Source organism: Pyricularia oryzae, chromosome 3 (genome assembly GCF_000002495.2).
Source record: "Pyricularia oryzae 70-15 chromosome 3, whole genome shotgun sequence".
Taxonomy (NCBI): domain Eukaryota; kingdom Fungi; phylum Ascomycota; class Sordariomycetes; order Magnaporthales; family Pyriculariaceae; genus Pyricularia; species Pyricularia oryzae.
The window spans coordinates 3,841,756-3,853,787 of record NC_017849.1 but is presented as its reverse complement, the minus strand read 5'-3'; the positions used below and the strand labels follow the sequence as shown (position 1 = coordinate 3,853,787).

Sequence of the window (12,032 nt, the reverse complement as noted above, 5' to 3'; positions counted from 1 at the left end):
AGGTACTTTCACGATACGGGCGGACAGCATGAAGGAAATTTGGAGAAGAAAGGAGATGATGTTTTGGAAAAACGCAGACGCCAACCCAACCAACACTGCTGAACCAAACCACATGTAATTTGGCCAGCCAATGTAAAAATTCCTACGCCCGTGTGGGCAGCACGAGAAAATTGTGGGAGTTTCACCATTTAACCATCTATGTGATATGTGATTCACATAGGTGCCCAATCATTAGGTTTTGATACCAGATCCCTAGGGTAAAATACGACGTCTCATTTGTTGCTTTCGCGCCTTCAATCGGAGGAAAGAGACACAAAGATAACACAACAGTCCGGGTCTTTGCCACCTCACACCCAATGCCCAACCAAGTATTGTTCCATATGGTGGAACATGTTGAAAATCAAGCCGGACCGGAAGAGATGAGTGGCCCCACGAACAAACGCCCGCACTTCACATTGCCAATCCATGTACAACAAAAGTGTATTTATTTTCCGGATTTCATTGCTTCTTATCTGTTGAAGCTAGTGTACCAAACAGCCAAGGAAAACTCACCATAGCGCGCGGCTCAATGCAGAAGAATCCCATGACTGGCAATGTTTTCCCCCGTTCCCAGAAGGTTGCAAATCCATCTTACTTAGACAGTATAACATGTGATGAAATTTGGTGCAGGAGCCAAAGCAGTCAGGCAAAGGCAGAAATGAAGGTTCACCTCGACATGAACATGTAAACATGGGATGCAGAGAAATTAACCCGAACAGGTGGCAGCAATCCTGTCAGGTATGGACAGACGTCAAATCCATCACTAGAACAGTTACAGTATCAGCACGTTCGCACTTGATATATAAAATGAAACCAATTATAGCAGGGATACCTTTCCAGGACAGTCAAGATAACTTGCAAACGTAGAAGACCCGTCTTGCATCATTTGTGTACTGTATAGCGATACCCCTGTTTGAATGTGCCCATGTTTTTTGATGTAGGTATGGGAAGATACTCGAATTTACCCTGCACCTACGTAGTTATAATTTGTTAGAAACTGTCAAGTACTTCCCCATAATGCTTTGCTCCATTTATCGCCCAAATGCCAATTTTCAATTGGTATGATCCAACAAGGGCTGCCCTCGAGGGCACATTCAAACAGGGGTAGCACTGTACAGTACAGCGATCATCATGCTAGGAGTAGGGGTTCGGGAAAATGAGTCAAGAAACTGTTCGGCAGCCCAAAACGCGTGGAGAAGAGCGCTGATCAAATGAATCAATAAAGATATAGAGTGTGCCGCCTAACCGACGAGTTTGTGACTCGCAGTATTTTGCGACAGCTATTCTCCCATCTTGAATACGATGAGCATTGTAAGCGCGAAACTTGGTATTACGAAATCTCGAGGCCTGCAATACCACTGCTGTGTTTAGAAATGGCGCCAAGCCTGTGAGCGTTGTGACAAATTAGTAGGACGTTCAGGCATGCAAAATCACAGCGGAACAGCCCCTGGTTCGGGTCAAAGGAATTCGGAAAATACTGGAGTGTATTGGTGACAACTATCGTTGGAAAACCCCAGGCAATGTGAGGGTTTCACAACACAAAACCCAAGGAAAGTTCCCAGTAAATCAAAAATCCCAAAAATTCCAACCAAGCATGGAATCCACTGATTCATCTGTGCAAGTTAATGCAAAACAAACCGGTGCCTGAGACCCCAAAAGCACAACTCCGGCTACTCCATGCAGTCCTTTCCTCATAAAAACTACACAGACTCTTCTCCTCTCATCTATTTGCAAGTAAGGGTGATGGCCTTGCTGTCGTAGGTGCAGCGGCTGTCGTGCTGAGCGGCCATGTTCTGGAAGCCACCGTCGCCCTTGCCCTTAAAGGTCTGGGCGCCGGCCTTCATAAAAAAGCAGTCGTAAGTGGTCTTGAGCAGGCCGGACTTGACCGCAACCGAAGTCTTGCCGTCGATGTTGGGGGCATCGTAGTCCATGTTGTAGCAGACGGCCGCCGAGTAGGCCTTCTTGTCGATCTTGGCCCACATCTCGGAGACGGTCTTCTTGGTGAACTCCTCGCGGACCTTGTCCCAGTTCTGGAGGCCCTTGATGGCGTTGCCGACCGCCTTGACGGCGGCGTCGACGGCCTTGGTGGCGAGGGCAGAGCCAGCGGCCACCACGATCGAGGTGGTGATGGGATCGAGGCGCTTCTCGAGCTGGGCGGGGGCAAAGTCCTCGCCGCCGCTGAGAATGGCGCGGGCCTCGATGGGGGCGTCGACAGCAGTCTCGAGGACGGGCTCGGGAGCTGCGATGGGGGTGGCCTGGACGGCACCGAAGATGGCAAGAACGGCCACGGTAGAGAAACGCATCTTGAAAGATTTTTTGTTGAAAAGGACGAAAAAATGTGAAAAGATTCGTAAGTTTCAAAAAAAGAATTTTGGAAATTCTTCAAAAAAAACGATGCGAAAAGAAAACTTGACTTGCAAAGATGAAGTGAAGATAGATGAGAAGGAAAAAGAGCTGGTGAGGAAAAATGAGAAAGTAAAAGAGAAAAGGAAATGAAGACAGATAGGAAATGTAGTAGAGAAGTAGAAAAGGAACCGGTTGGTGAGGAGAAGAGGAAAAAAAAGTCCTTCAACTCGGGCATCTCGAAGCCTTCTTATAGAAAACGAAAGCCATATTGAGATGGCATCGAGCCTCGACCGTCCTCACCTTGGAGTCTCTATTCTGGTAGCACTCCACCTAGTTAGGCTAGTTAGAGTATCAACAACACTCAGAGCTGAGCACTCCCCCCCCCCCCCCCCCCCCCCCCCCCTGGTGTAACTCATACTGGCACTCACGCCCCATCTTCTTTCCGGGAGCAAAGTTGTATCCAGCCCCTTGAGGGCTTGCGTGACTCGAGATCACGAAGCATTTCCACCCAACTGACCTTGGCATATCCATCAGACCACGGTACCCGAGCTGAAGCGGAAGTGAGCTCCGTTGGTAGGTCGCCGGGCTCAAGTTTGTCAAAGCGGCTCCGGGTACCCATCAAGTGGGTTGCAAAATAACCGGGGCCGCCAAGTCTGGAGGACTACACCAAAAAGTACGAAAACCTGCCATCAACTCTCTATTTTCAACGTCGAATAGCTAATTTGTTTTTGGAGATATTTGGAAGCTTTCAACTCTCGTCTGTTTATCACAAGCTTTTCAACCACTTTGATAAATTTCAGTGCATTCCCTTTGTTTATTGCTGTTTTAAAAGTTGTCATCGTTTGCGGTCTCGGTGATTTTGCAACCCACTTGCGTTCAAGCCAGCCATTTACAGCCCCGGTCTTGGCTTCAGATGCCGAACTGGAGGAGACAACGAAAAGATAACAGGGCTGATTTGTCTTTTCGTAGGGCTTGCGGGTCACTTTGAGCCGTGGCGACCGTCCTAACAAAAACGCTTTCAACGCATTGAGCCAAGCCTGGTGAGGTTTCTAAATGCGGCTGTCGCTACCCACAAATTCGGGCGTGGGGAGGCGAACCGCGTGGGAGGTGGATGTTTCGACATTTATGCGGTTTGCAGATTCCAGCACCAACATTGTGGATTCGGAAGCCAGATCCGTCATAGTTGCACATCATAAGGCTAGCTCACCTACATGGAAGTACTCACTCAAGAGGTTAACTTGGTAGCTACAGGCCCCCTAAACCCTATTGAGGCAACTCGAGGAGAAGATCCTCCACCCACTTTTCAAGCTTCTAAATTAATATCTGGCGGGGACACCCCTAATTGAGTCAGTACCCGTGCAAAGGTGAAGGTCGGTCGGTCTTTGACTTTCGGTAAATCGGTTAGCGAGTGGGTTTGCGATGTAACATGTTGAGGCTGGTCCGCACTCACCGTGATCTTGATAGAACAAACCGAGATGGTACCGAGAAAACACGGTTAAAAAGGAGGTCAGTAGAAATAAGAGCATCCGGCGATTGCAAGGATAAAACCGATTCCGCTGATTGTTGAATACATGATACACTCACAGTTGTCAATGGGTGCACACCCGGATACCGCAGCCCACTGAGTTCCGCCAGTAATTATTTGTTACCGGGAATACTTCGCAATGGTACGAAAGTCTCCGTGTTGTAGTGGAGTCTGCCAGAGGTGCAAAACACGCCCCTTTCCAACTCTCCACCATTACCAAAGTAGGTATAACATGTCTTGGTGGAAACTTGGCACTTTTCTTTCTTTTTTAAAAGGGGTATTTGCCTCGTTCCAAAAATGACCGTCCGATGTTGGTGTCCTTGGAGTGTTAGCGCACCAATCAACATAATTTAGATGGCACCAGGCCAAGTTGGTTGTTGGTTGTGCAGACAAATGCTTGGAATTTATTTTTGCATTCGACATCACAAGGCTGTATCGACTTGATGATGTGGGACTTCATGCCTTTGACGCTTACACGTGGCGACGAGGAGTGGGTTTGCCATATAGCTGTGCATAGCACAAGTAGATGTCTTGTGATCCTCACTTATTCTGAGCGAGACTGGACTCAAACTTTTGCTGCTGCCGTACTTCTTGTTAGTAATCTTGCAAGGACATGATGGCGAATACAGTCGAGGTAAGCCAATGCTTCGGGAGGACTTTTGTGCCCCCCCCCTTGTCTGTAAAGCTGTGAAACAGAAGGCGCGAGCGTAAAGGACATGCAATATAACTCCGCCCATGGAAGCCAAGCTTTACTCTCAGACTTGAGCCTTGGGCGCTTTCATTATGCTGCCCCACGGGCTAAAAAAGATCGCGTGGATTTATCGTGAGGATTGCTCTGCAAAACATTCCCAATAATAGTCAAGAGTGGCGACTGTTAAACACTTTGGCGTCATCTGGCGGGGCCGGCTTCAACGTGTTTTTACCGCGTTTTCGAACGATTCTATTCTCACCTGGAGATTCACCTAGATGTCGAATGTGTGTTGTAGCATACTGAACCTCCACCCCTCAAAAAGAATTGTGATCTGTCTAGGTTACAGCACTGCAGCTCTCTGGTGGAAGCGAGAATCTAACCGCTCCCATAGAGAGAAGTGGCGCTTCCAGGGTTCATACGCTGCGGCTGGGTTTGGGCTTGGTTTGCCGGTATTGGATAACTTGCTCTCAAGGGGTATGCAACGTCGTCTCGGACCTCGGAGGGCTAATATCGTTTCGGTGTTCTGCACAGCTAGGGTATGCGGGCCTGTTCCGCAAGTACCTACGGTACCTGCCTACCCTATTCAGCCGAGAACCACAATCCTGTTTAGGAGGGGGTGCTGTCAAAGGGTCGGTCATGATCTCCTGGTGTGTGTGTCGGACCTTGGTGTAGACTCTTCTCCGACCTGACAGTTGCGTTGCGATGGACTCTGGATCTCGCGCCAAAAGTTGTAGTCATTTCGCAGCTCGTCCTTCATCGTTGAGAAATTATCCATGGCGGGCAACACACTTTGACTGTCGCGTAATCAGGCATTTCAAATTCTGCAAGTTGTTGCCGAATCGATGTTTTTCACACGAGTCCCGGGGGAAGTTCCGTGATACAAGCCGGTTTTTGAGTTGGTGTTAAATATCTCCTAGATATAATGTTTATAGTACATGTGGCTAGGTATGCGTCAGAGGCACGTTTAGTCTTCAAGTGTCAGTCTCGACTCTTATCAGGCATGAAGACTGTCAATGCTAGATAAACTACCTAGACAAGAAGCAGCCTCTTCGCCAAAAACTGGCTGGATTGCCTTTGTTAAACTGGGAAAATTCTGCAAGAGGTGTCGCCCGGCCGCCACCACAACTACGTAGGCACTCAATTTGTAGTCTGGTTCTGTCTCACAGAGAAGTGCGGTCCTCAGAGTCGGGTCAGAATTGCCATGTTGCTCGTACCGCAGGGGAATAGGTACAGGGCATGTTTGTGAGATTTGAAACTTGGTTGTCTGTACTAAGTTGAAGATTTTGGCCCGAACAAATCTAGAAAGCTGCCAACGACGTTTGACAGCTGTCATCGGATAAACTTGTTCCTAGTGTGGCTGAAAGATGAGTCCCACATGGCAAGGTAGGTACCTCTGGGTAAATGTTGGCAGTTGCTCAATCCACTACTTGTATCTTAGCACTGCGGGGTGCATACGCACTTTACCTAGGTGTGGCAGCAGCTTTAAACAGCAGGAAACAAAGGTCAAACGAAGACATTAAGGCTAGTTCTAGAACACAAGCTGCGGAAATTGAGGTACCGATCTGCTTACCTACCTTTCCTGAATAAGATGCACATTAGACGCCCATGTGACGCCTGGCACGTTTTAATAGCTCGAGCTTCGACAGTCAGTCCTGAAATTATTAAGTTAGGTGCCCTACGTAGGAAGCTAACCTGGCAGATATAGGTACCTACCTTACCAAGGTACCTTAGCTATCCTCCATTACTCGTGGTAGCTAAACAGACACATCAGTCTCAAGCAGGTGGGTAAACAGACACCATCCACAATGTGCCGCTTCCAACAACAATAGCTGCTCCTAACAACCGCGACTTCAAAAGCTGAAAATTACTTGACTAGGTTCAACACCTCCGCTTCTGCACCGCAACCTCGCGAACCATTTGTTGTGGGGAAAGCTGGGGAAGTCGCAAGATTATAACACTCGAGTTGCGGAGAAAAAGCTTGGCTGCCCTCTTCTCGTACTTCTTTGAGCCCTTCGCCAAGTAAAAAAAAATCGGCATTTCTATCGCAACAACGTCCATTTCCCCTCAACACAGAAGCCATGCGCAGACTTGGACCGCACGAGAGCGTCTCCTGGCCTGTTGGGGTCGCCAACCTTGACTTCATGGACGCGTCGAGGTGGCGTTGTTGCTACGGGTGTTCCGCCATCTTATGAACCACGTCTTTCGCCGATGACACACGCCAACGGGAATTTGCCCGTCAGATACTTTGTGCTTGTCTCATCGCGCTCTGTCCATACTGGTCTTCTAACCCGTTAGATACGAATCGCCATCCACAACACAAGGCGCACGATGGACAAACCGCTTCCTACAGAAAGGCCAGCACAGACGGTGACTGAGATCCTTGAAACCCAATCAAAGAACAGTTCCCACGGGCGCTTCGGACTGACTCCGTCGCTAATAAAACTCTACTTGCTCCTTGCCCCCGCCTGTCTCGTAATCTGTGCCACCAACGGTTACGATGGCTCTGTACTTACAGGCCTCCAGGGCATCGAGCGTTGGAGGTCGCAGTTTGGCGACCCAAAAGGCGCTCTCCTAGGCATTACCACGGCCGCCTTGCCTTTGGGCTCCATCGTCTCGACCCCATTTTCGGCCTGGTTATCGGACCGCTGGGGTAGGCGCTCGTCCATCCTGGTTGGGAGCTTCATCATGATCATTGGCGTCATCTTGCAATGCGTCAGCACCAGCATCGGCACCTTCCTCGGCGGCCGGATGATCATCGGCTTCGGCATCACCATGGCCCTGACCGCCGGGCCCATCCTCATCTCGGAGCTCGCACACCCGCGTCATCGCGTCTTCTTCAGCTCGCTATACAATACCAGCTTTTATCTCGGAGCTCTGATGGCGGGCTGGATCAAGTTCGGCAGCTGGCCCTTGGAAGGCCCCTAGGCTTGGCGCCTGCCGACATTGTTCCAGGCTGCCCCAGCCTGTGTTCAGATGTTCTTCGTCTGGTTCCTCCCGGAGAGTCCCCGATGGCTTGTCTTTTGTGACAGAAGCGACGAGGCATACAAAACCTTGGCGACGTATCATGGAGGAGGGAACTGGGAGGATCCCTTGGTTCGAGCCGAGTTTTGGGAGATGAAAGAAACGCTGATGGCAGAGAAGGCGACAAAGGGTGTTGGCCCTGGAATCTTTCTAAAAACACCGGCGAACCGTAAGCGCTTGGTAATATTGGTAAGTCCACATAAAGATGGCCTTTTTTACCTCAAATTGCGCGGCTGATTCAAATTCCAGATTACATTAGCCGTCTTTGGACAATGGTCTGGCAATGGGCTCGTATCGTACTACTTGACAAAGATTTTCACCAGCATCGGAATTACGACACAAGGAGAGCAGACGATGCTAAACGGAACCATTGCAACCGTCAATTATGCCACGGCGCTAATGTCCGCAGTTATGGCTAACAAGTTTGGACGGCGACAAATGTTTGTTGGTGGTGCCATCGCCATGTTCATATCGTTCTCTTCACTCACGGCCAGTCTAGCCGTCTACAATGAAACGGGGAGTAATGCTGCAAGCAAGTCTGCACTGGGATTTATCTTTATCTACTTTGCATGCTACAACGTTTGCTTGAATCCTCTAATCTTTGTAGTAAGTCAAAATCCAATATCCCCTTCCCATACCTAAACAACTGTACCATCTGAGTGCTGACCGGCTCCCCCTCTGTCGATAGTACCCCGTTGAGGTTTTGACCTACAAGCAACGTGCGACGGGTCTTTCGATATTTTTGTTCGTCATGAAGACCGCATCCGTTTTTAACCAGTTCGTCGACCCTATTGGGATGGACGCCCTAGGCTGGAAGTTTTATCTCGTCTACTGCTGCTGGCTACTCATCGAGATCACTGTCTTCTACTTTCTGTACCCCGAAACGAAGGGTTACACTCTTGAGCGCATGCAAGAGGTCTTTGGCGACGTCATCAAATATGACTGCCCAGAAGAAAAGGCGACTATTGCTGGAAACCTTGACGAGGCGGCCGAGAAGGCATCGATGAAGGACGACAGTTACAAACACGTTGAGAAGGCGGGCTGAGGGCCGAAGCATAAAGAGAAGATATAGAGCTTCTTAGACTTAGTTGTAGGGAAGAGCTATCATGCAGTCGCTACATAGGGAGACTGCCTCTTGAGAAGCTCACTGAGCTGAACCTGCCTAGAAATCAGAAATGAGAAATGCCCAGATTGCTCCCGGATAGCAACCTGTGTTTGGCTCTAATGCCGAGACTGAACAATATGAACCCGTTTAGGAAATTGCACGGCCGAATAATACCCACCGAGCCCCTAGCAGATGGTACAGGATGGCCGACTAAGAACAAGGGCTGTCTCCTCATTGTTCGCTAGCATTGACGTGAGTATCATCCATTGGTTCAGCAGGATCTACTACGTTTGACGGTACACTGCAGCGTTTGTGCAACGCTCCCTGGGGTGTGGTGATGGCAGAAGGCATATGCGACTTGTATACTCCCGGTGATTTCAGGGGGTACACATGAGATGACTAAGGTAGTTCTAGTTCTAGAACTAGACTAGTCTGCGTGGTAAGGTATACCGGGCAAAAATAAGCAAAAGAAGAAATCCAAAAACATACAACACCGAGGATTCCCCAGTGGTCACCCACCTGAGTACTAGTTCGGCCCTCACTGGTTTGACTAGGGGAGAGCGGACGGGATCCCGTATATTCCAGTGGGTATGGTCGTATGTGGAAGTTTCGGCTAGCTGCATTGGATATCAAGGGTTTCGTAACTGTTTGCTCATGTTCAACTTTTTTTTCACTTTTGCCCCACATTCGAAATCCGTCGCATGTCGAATAATACAGCATCGAAGGGACTCGGGTAATGACAAAAAGCAAGAAGAAAAAGGGAAAAGACAAAAAAAAATCGTCTTGGACCTTAATATTGACGATAATATCAAGACGCAACGCGGCTTTCTTATTGGCTTGGCCCAGAGAAAATAACATTTAAAATGACCGGTGATAGCTTTGAGCAAAGGACGAGCGCGTTTCTCCAGTGGTTCAAAAATCTGCCAGGCGCGACCTTTCACCAAAACATACAAATTACGGACCTCAGAGGGCGCAATGCTGGACGAGGAATCGGTGAGAATGAACGATTTTCTTATAAGAGAAAAAAAAAAAAAAAAAAAAAAAAACTGACATATCGAGTTCCCAGTTGCGACGGCTGACATTGAGCCCGACACCGTCTTGTTCACAATCCCGCGCAAGGATATAATATGCCTCGAGAACTCCCAACTGTTCAAGGAGGTAGACTCTTCCATCTTTGTCAACAGGGGTTCTGAGCCCCTGGACGAGGACGATGAGGATCAGGATGGGGGCTCTTCTCACCAACGGGGGCAAAACTCGTGGACGACCTTGATCCTAGTCATGATGTACGAGCACCTGCGCCGCGACCCCTCGCCGTGGCGGCCTTACCTGGACGTGCTGCCCACCGAGTTCGAAACGCCCATGTTTTGGACCAGCGAGGAGATCGCTGAGCTCCAGGCCAGCCCCGTCGTGGCCAGCATCGGCAGGGAGGAGGCCGACGTCATGATCCGGACCAAGATCCTGCCCGTCATCAAGGAGAACGCCGCCGTATTTGGGGGCGTTACGGATGCCGATGACGAACGCCTGGTCCAGCTCGCTCATCAGATGGGCAGCACCATCATGGCGTACTCGTTTGATCTCGAGGGTGAAGGCGACGAAGAAGACGAGGACGAGGACGGCTGGGTAGAAGATAGGGAAGGCCGCACCATGATGGGCATGGTGCCCATGGCGGACATTCTGAACGCAGATGCCGAGTTCAACGTAGGCTCTTGAGCGCCTCTTTATTCTGTCGTGAGCTCTGCTAACCGTTTGCGGATAGGCACACATCAACCACTCAGAGGAAGCCCTGGTAGCCACTGCTCTGCGCAAGATACCAGCTGGCGAGGAAATACTAAACTACGTAAGTTGACTCCATCCCCTGCTTCGCGGCGCACAGCTGTCCGTCCTTTCTTTTTTTCTGGCAACAGGCTGACAGGAATCGCTCTCAGTACGGCCCGCTGCCTAACGGACAACTCCTCCGCAGATATGGCTATGTGACGGAAAAGCACAGCCGATACGATGTTGTGGAGCTGACTGCTGCCTCCATCACCAGCAGCATCCGTTCGCGGCTGAACTTGGCACAGCAGGATTGGGACAAGATCGACGAAGCTAGGGCCAAATCAATGTTTGGTGACGACAGCGAGCAGGTACATGGCGCCATGGTCGAGGTCGAGGATTCATATCCTCTTGAACGGGCCTGTGAGGATCCGGACGAGTTTGGTCAGCTCCAGGGCACGCCGTCCTTCTCCGAGCTGCCCGAAGAGCTGCTGGACATGGCAAAGGCAAGGTTCAAGGAGATCAAGACCATCCGCCCGGATGCAGTCCCGGACAAGAAGTTCAGGGATCGCATAATATACTCAGCTGTACGGGAAGCCGCCAGTGCAAAGTTGGCCGAGTACGGGACCACGTTGGAGGAGGATTTGGCCAAGCTATCCACGCTTGACAGCAATCAACCTCGTCTGAGGATGGCGATGGAGGTCCGGATCGGCGAGAAGAAGCTGCTGCACGAGGCAATAGCCTGGCTCGACGGGAAGATAGGCGATGGCGCTGCGAATGGCGACATGGAGGTCGACGAGCCTGCGTCAAAAAGACAAAGAAGGGCTTAACGGATATGGTGGTATCGATTATACGTTTCTTATGCGCCACGAGTTTCTGGACGGCTTGTCAGTCTTCTTAAAAGTGTCTTTCGGGCGTTTGAAGGTCGGCCCGGCCCTTTGAAATCAACATGGAGGGCATAGAAGCTTCCGGAAAAACATGAGCGGGGTTTCCACAAAACTGTCCAGACTTTTGCAGCAATGATGATAAGGATGTTTTCCGTGAAAATGATTTGCTCGAGCGAGTGAGCAGCACGCCCGCTCGTCTTTCTCACGCAGGTGTTGAGATGCTGACAGACTATGTGAAGATATCCGTCGCTCCGAATCATCAACTACCTGAGGTAAGTAAGCTACGTCAGCTGTCACCTCGCTGCTGCCGCCCAGATTCCTTGATAACTGTCCCGCCGTACTTCACGAACATCGCCATTTATAGTAAACCAACTCGCTGAAAACACCTCCTGACAAACGACACCTCCTGTGGACTCTACTACGCTTGCGCAAAAGATGCTTCGCCAAAATCAATAACCCAAGCCTCACAATTCCATCCTCTTCACAGCCCGGGCAAGCCCAGAATTACAATGAGGAAGGCGAAGTTCGCAACACTCCCAAGCAGTGTGGTAGGGAGGTCACAGTGGGATGGATCATGGGCAAGCCCAGAGGACGCCACCCCGAGACGCAAAAAGTGTTGGTAATCAACAGATCGGCCATTTTAGACCGTCTCAGAAATTACTCTTG

At 50.0% G+C, this 12,032-nt stretch overlaps 3 protein-coding genes and 1 non-coding gene across 4 annotated transcripts; 2 read left to right on the top strand and 2 right to left on the bottom strand.

The window, feature by feature from the left end:
• Positions 1 to 1,763: 1,763 nt before the first annotated feature.
• On the bottom strand, positions 1,764 to 2,342 carry MGG_04889 (uncharacterized protein; the record flags this gene model as incomplete). The annotated part of the gene is made up of 1 exon (XM_003712326.1): positions 1,764 to 2,342. One exon carries the CDS (start codon positions 2,340 to 2,342, stop codon positions 1,764 to 1,766), a length of 579 nt encoding a protein of 192 aa, XP_003712374.1.
• Positions 2,343 to 6,449: 4,107 nt separating this feature from the next.
• On the top strand, positions 6,450 to 8,823 carry MGG_04888 (MFS hexose transporter). The gene is made up of 4 exons (XM_003712325.1): positions 6,450 to 7,430; positions 7,554 to 7,811; positions 7,872 to 8,228; positions 8,311 to 8,823. The coding sequence occupies exons 1-4, from the start codon at positions 6,930 to 6,932 to the stop codon at positions 8,665 to 8,667; spliced, it is 1,473 nt and encodes a 490-aa protein (XP_003712373.1). The 5' UTR covers positions 6,450 to 6,929; the 3' UTR covers positions 8,668 to 8,823.
• Positions 8,824 to 9,209: 386 nt separating this feature from the next.
• On the bottom strand, positions 9,210 to 9,325 carry MGG_20338. Its single transcript, XR_001729793.1, has one exon. It is a non-coding gene; the product is annotated as a 5S ribosomal RNA (ribosomal RNA).
• A 55-nt stretch (positions 9,326 to 9,380) lies between these two features.
• MGG_04887 (uncharacterized protein) lies at positions 9,381 to 11,510 on the top strand. Its single transcript, XM_003712324.1, has 4 exons — positions 9,381 to 9,720; positions 9,794 to 10,425; positions 10,484 to 10,564; positions 10,653 to 11,510. Exons 1-4 carry the CDS (start codon positions 9,591 to 9,593, stop codon positions 11,307 to 11,309), a joined length of 1,500 nt encoding a protein of 499 aa, XP_003712372.1. The 5' UTR covers positions 9,381 to 9,590; the 3' UTR covers positions 11,310 to 11,510.
• The last annotated feature ends 522 nt before the right edge of the window (positions 11,511 to 12,032 follow it).

Bases quoted from the DNA above. Each gene is read 5' to 3' on its own strand.
- MGG_04888 (XM_003712325.1), top strand. From the start codon at position 6,930: ATGGACAAACCGCTTCCTACAGAAAGGCCAGCACAGACGGTGACTGAG. The intron at 7,812-7,871 runs GTAAGTCCACAT...TTCAAATTCCAG, and splicing joins GTAAGCGCTTGGTAATATTG to ATTACATTAGCCGTCTTTGG. The intron at 8,229-8,310 runs GTAAGTCAAAAT...CTCTGTCGATAG, and splicing joins TGAATCCTCTAATCTTTGTA to TACCCCGTTGAGGTTTTGAC.
- MGG_04887 (XM_003712324.1), top strand. From the start codon at position 9,591: ATGACCGGTGATAGCTTTGAGCAAAGGACGAGCGCGTTTCTCCAGTGG. The intron at 10,426-10,483 runs GTAGGCTCTTGA...GTTTGCGGATAG, and splicing joins ACGCAGATGCCGAGTTCAAC to GCACACATCAACCACTCAGA. The intron at 10,565-10,652 runs GTAAGTTGACTC...AATCGCTCTCAG, and splicing joins GCGAGGAAATACTAAACTAC to TACGGCCCGCTGCCTAACGG.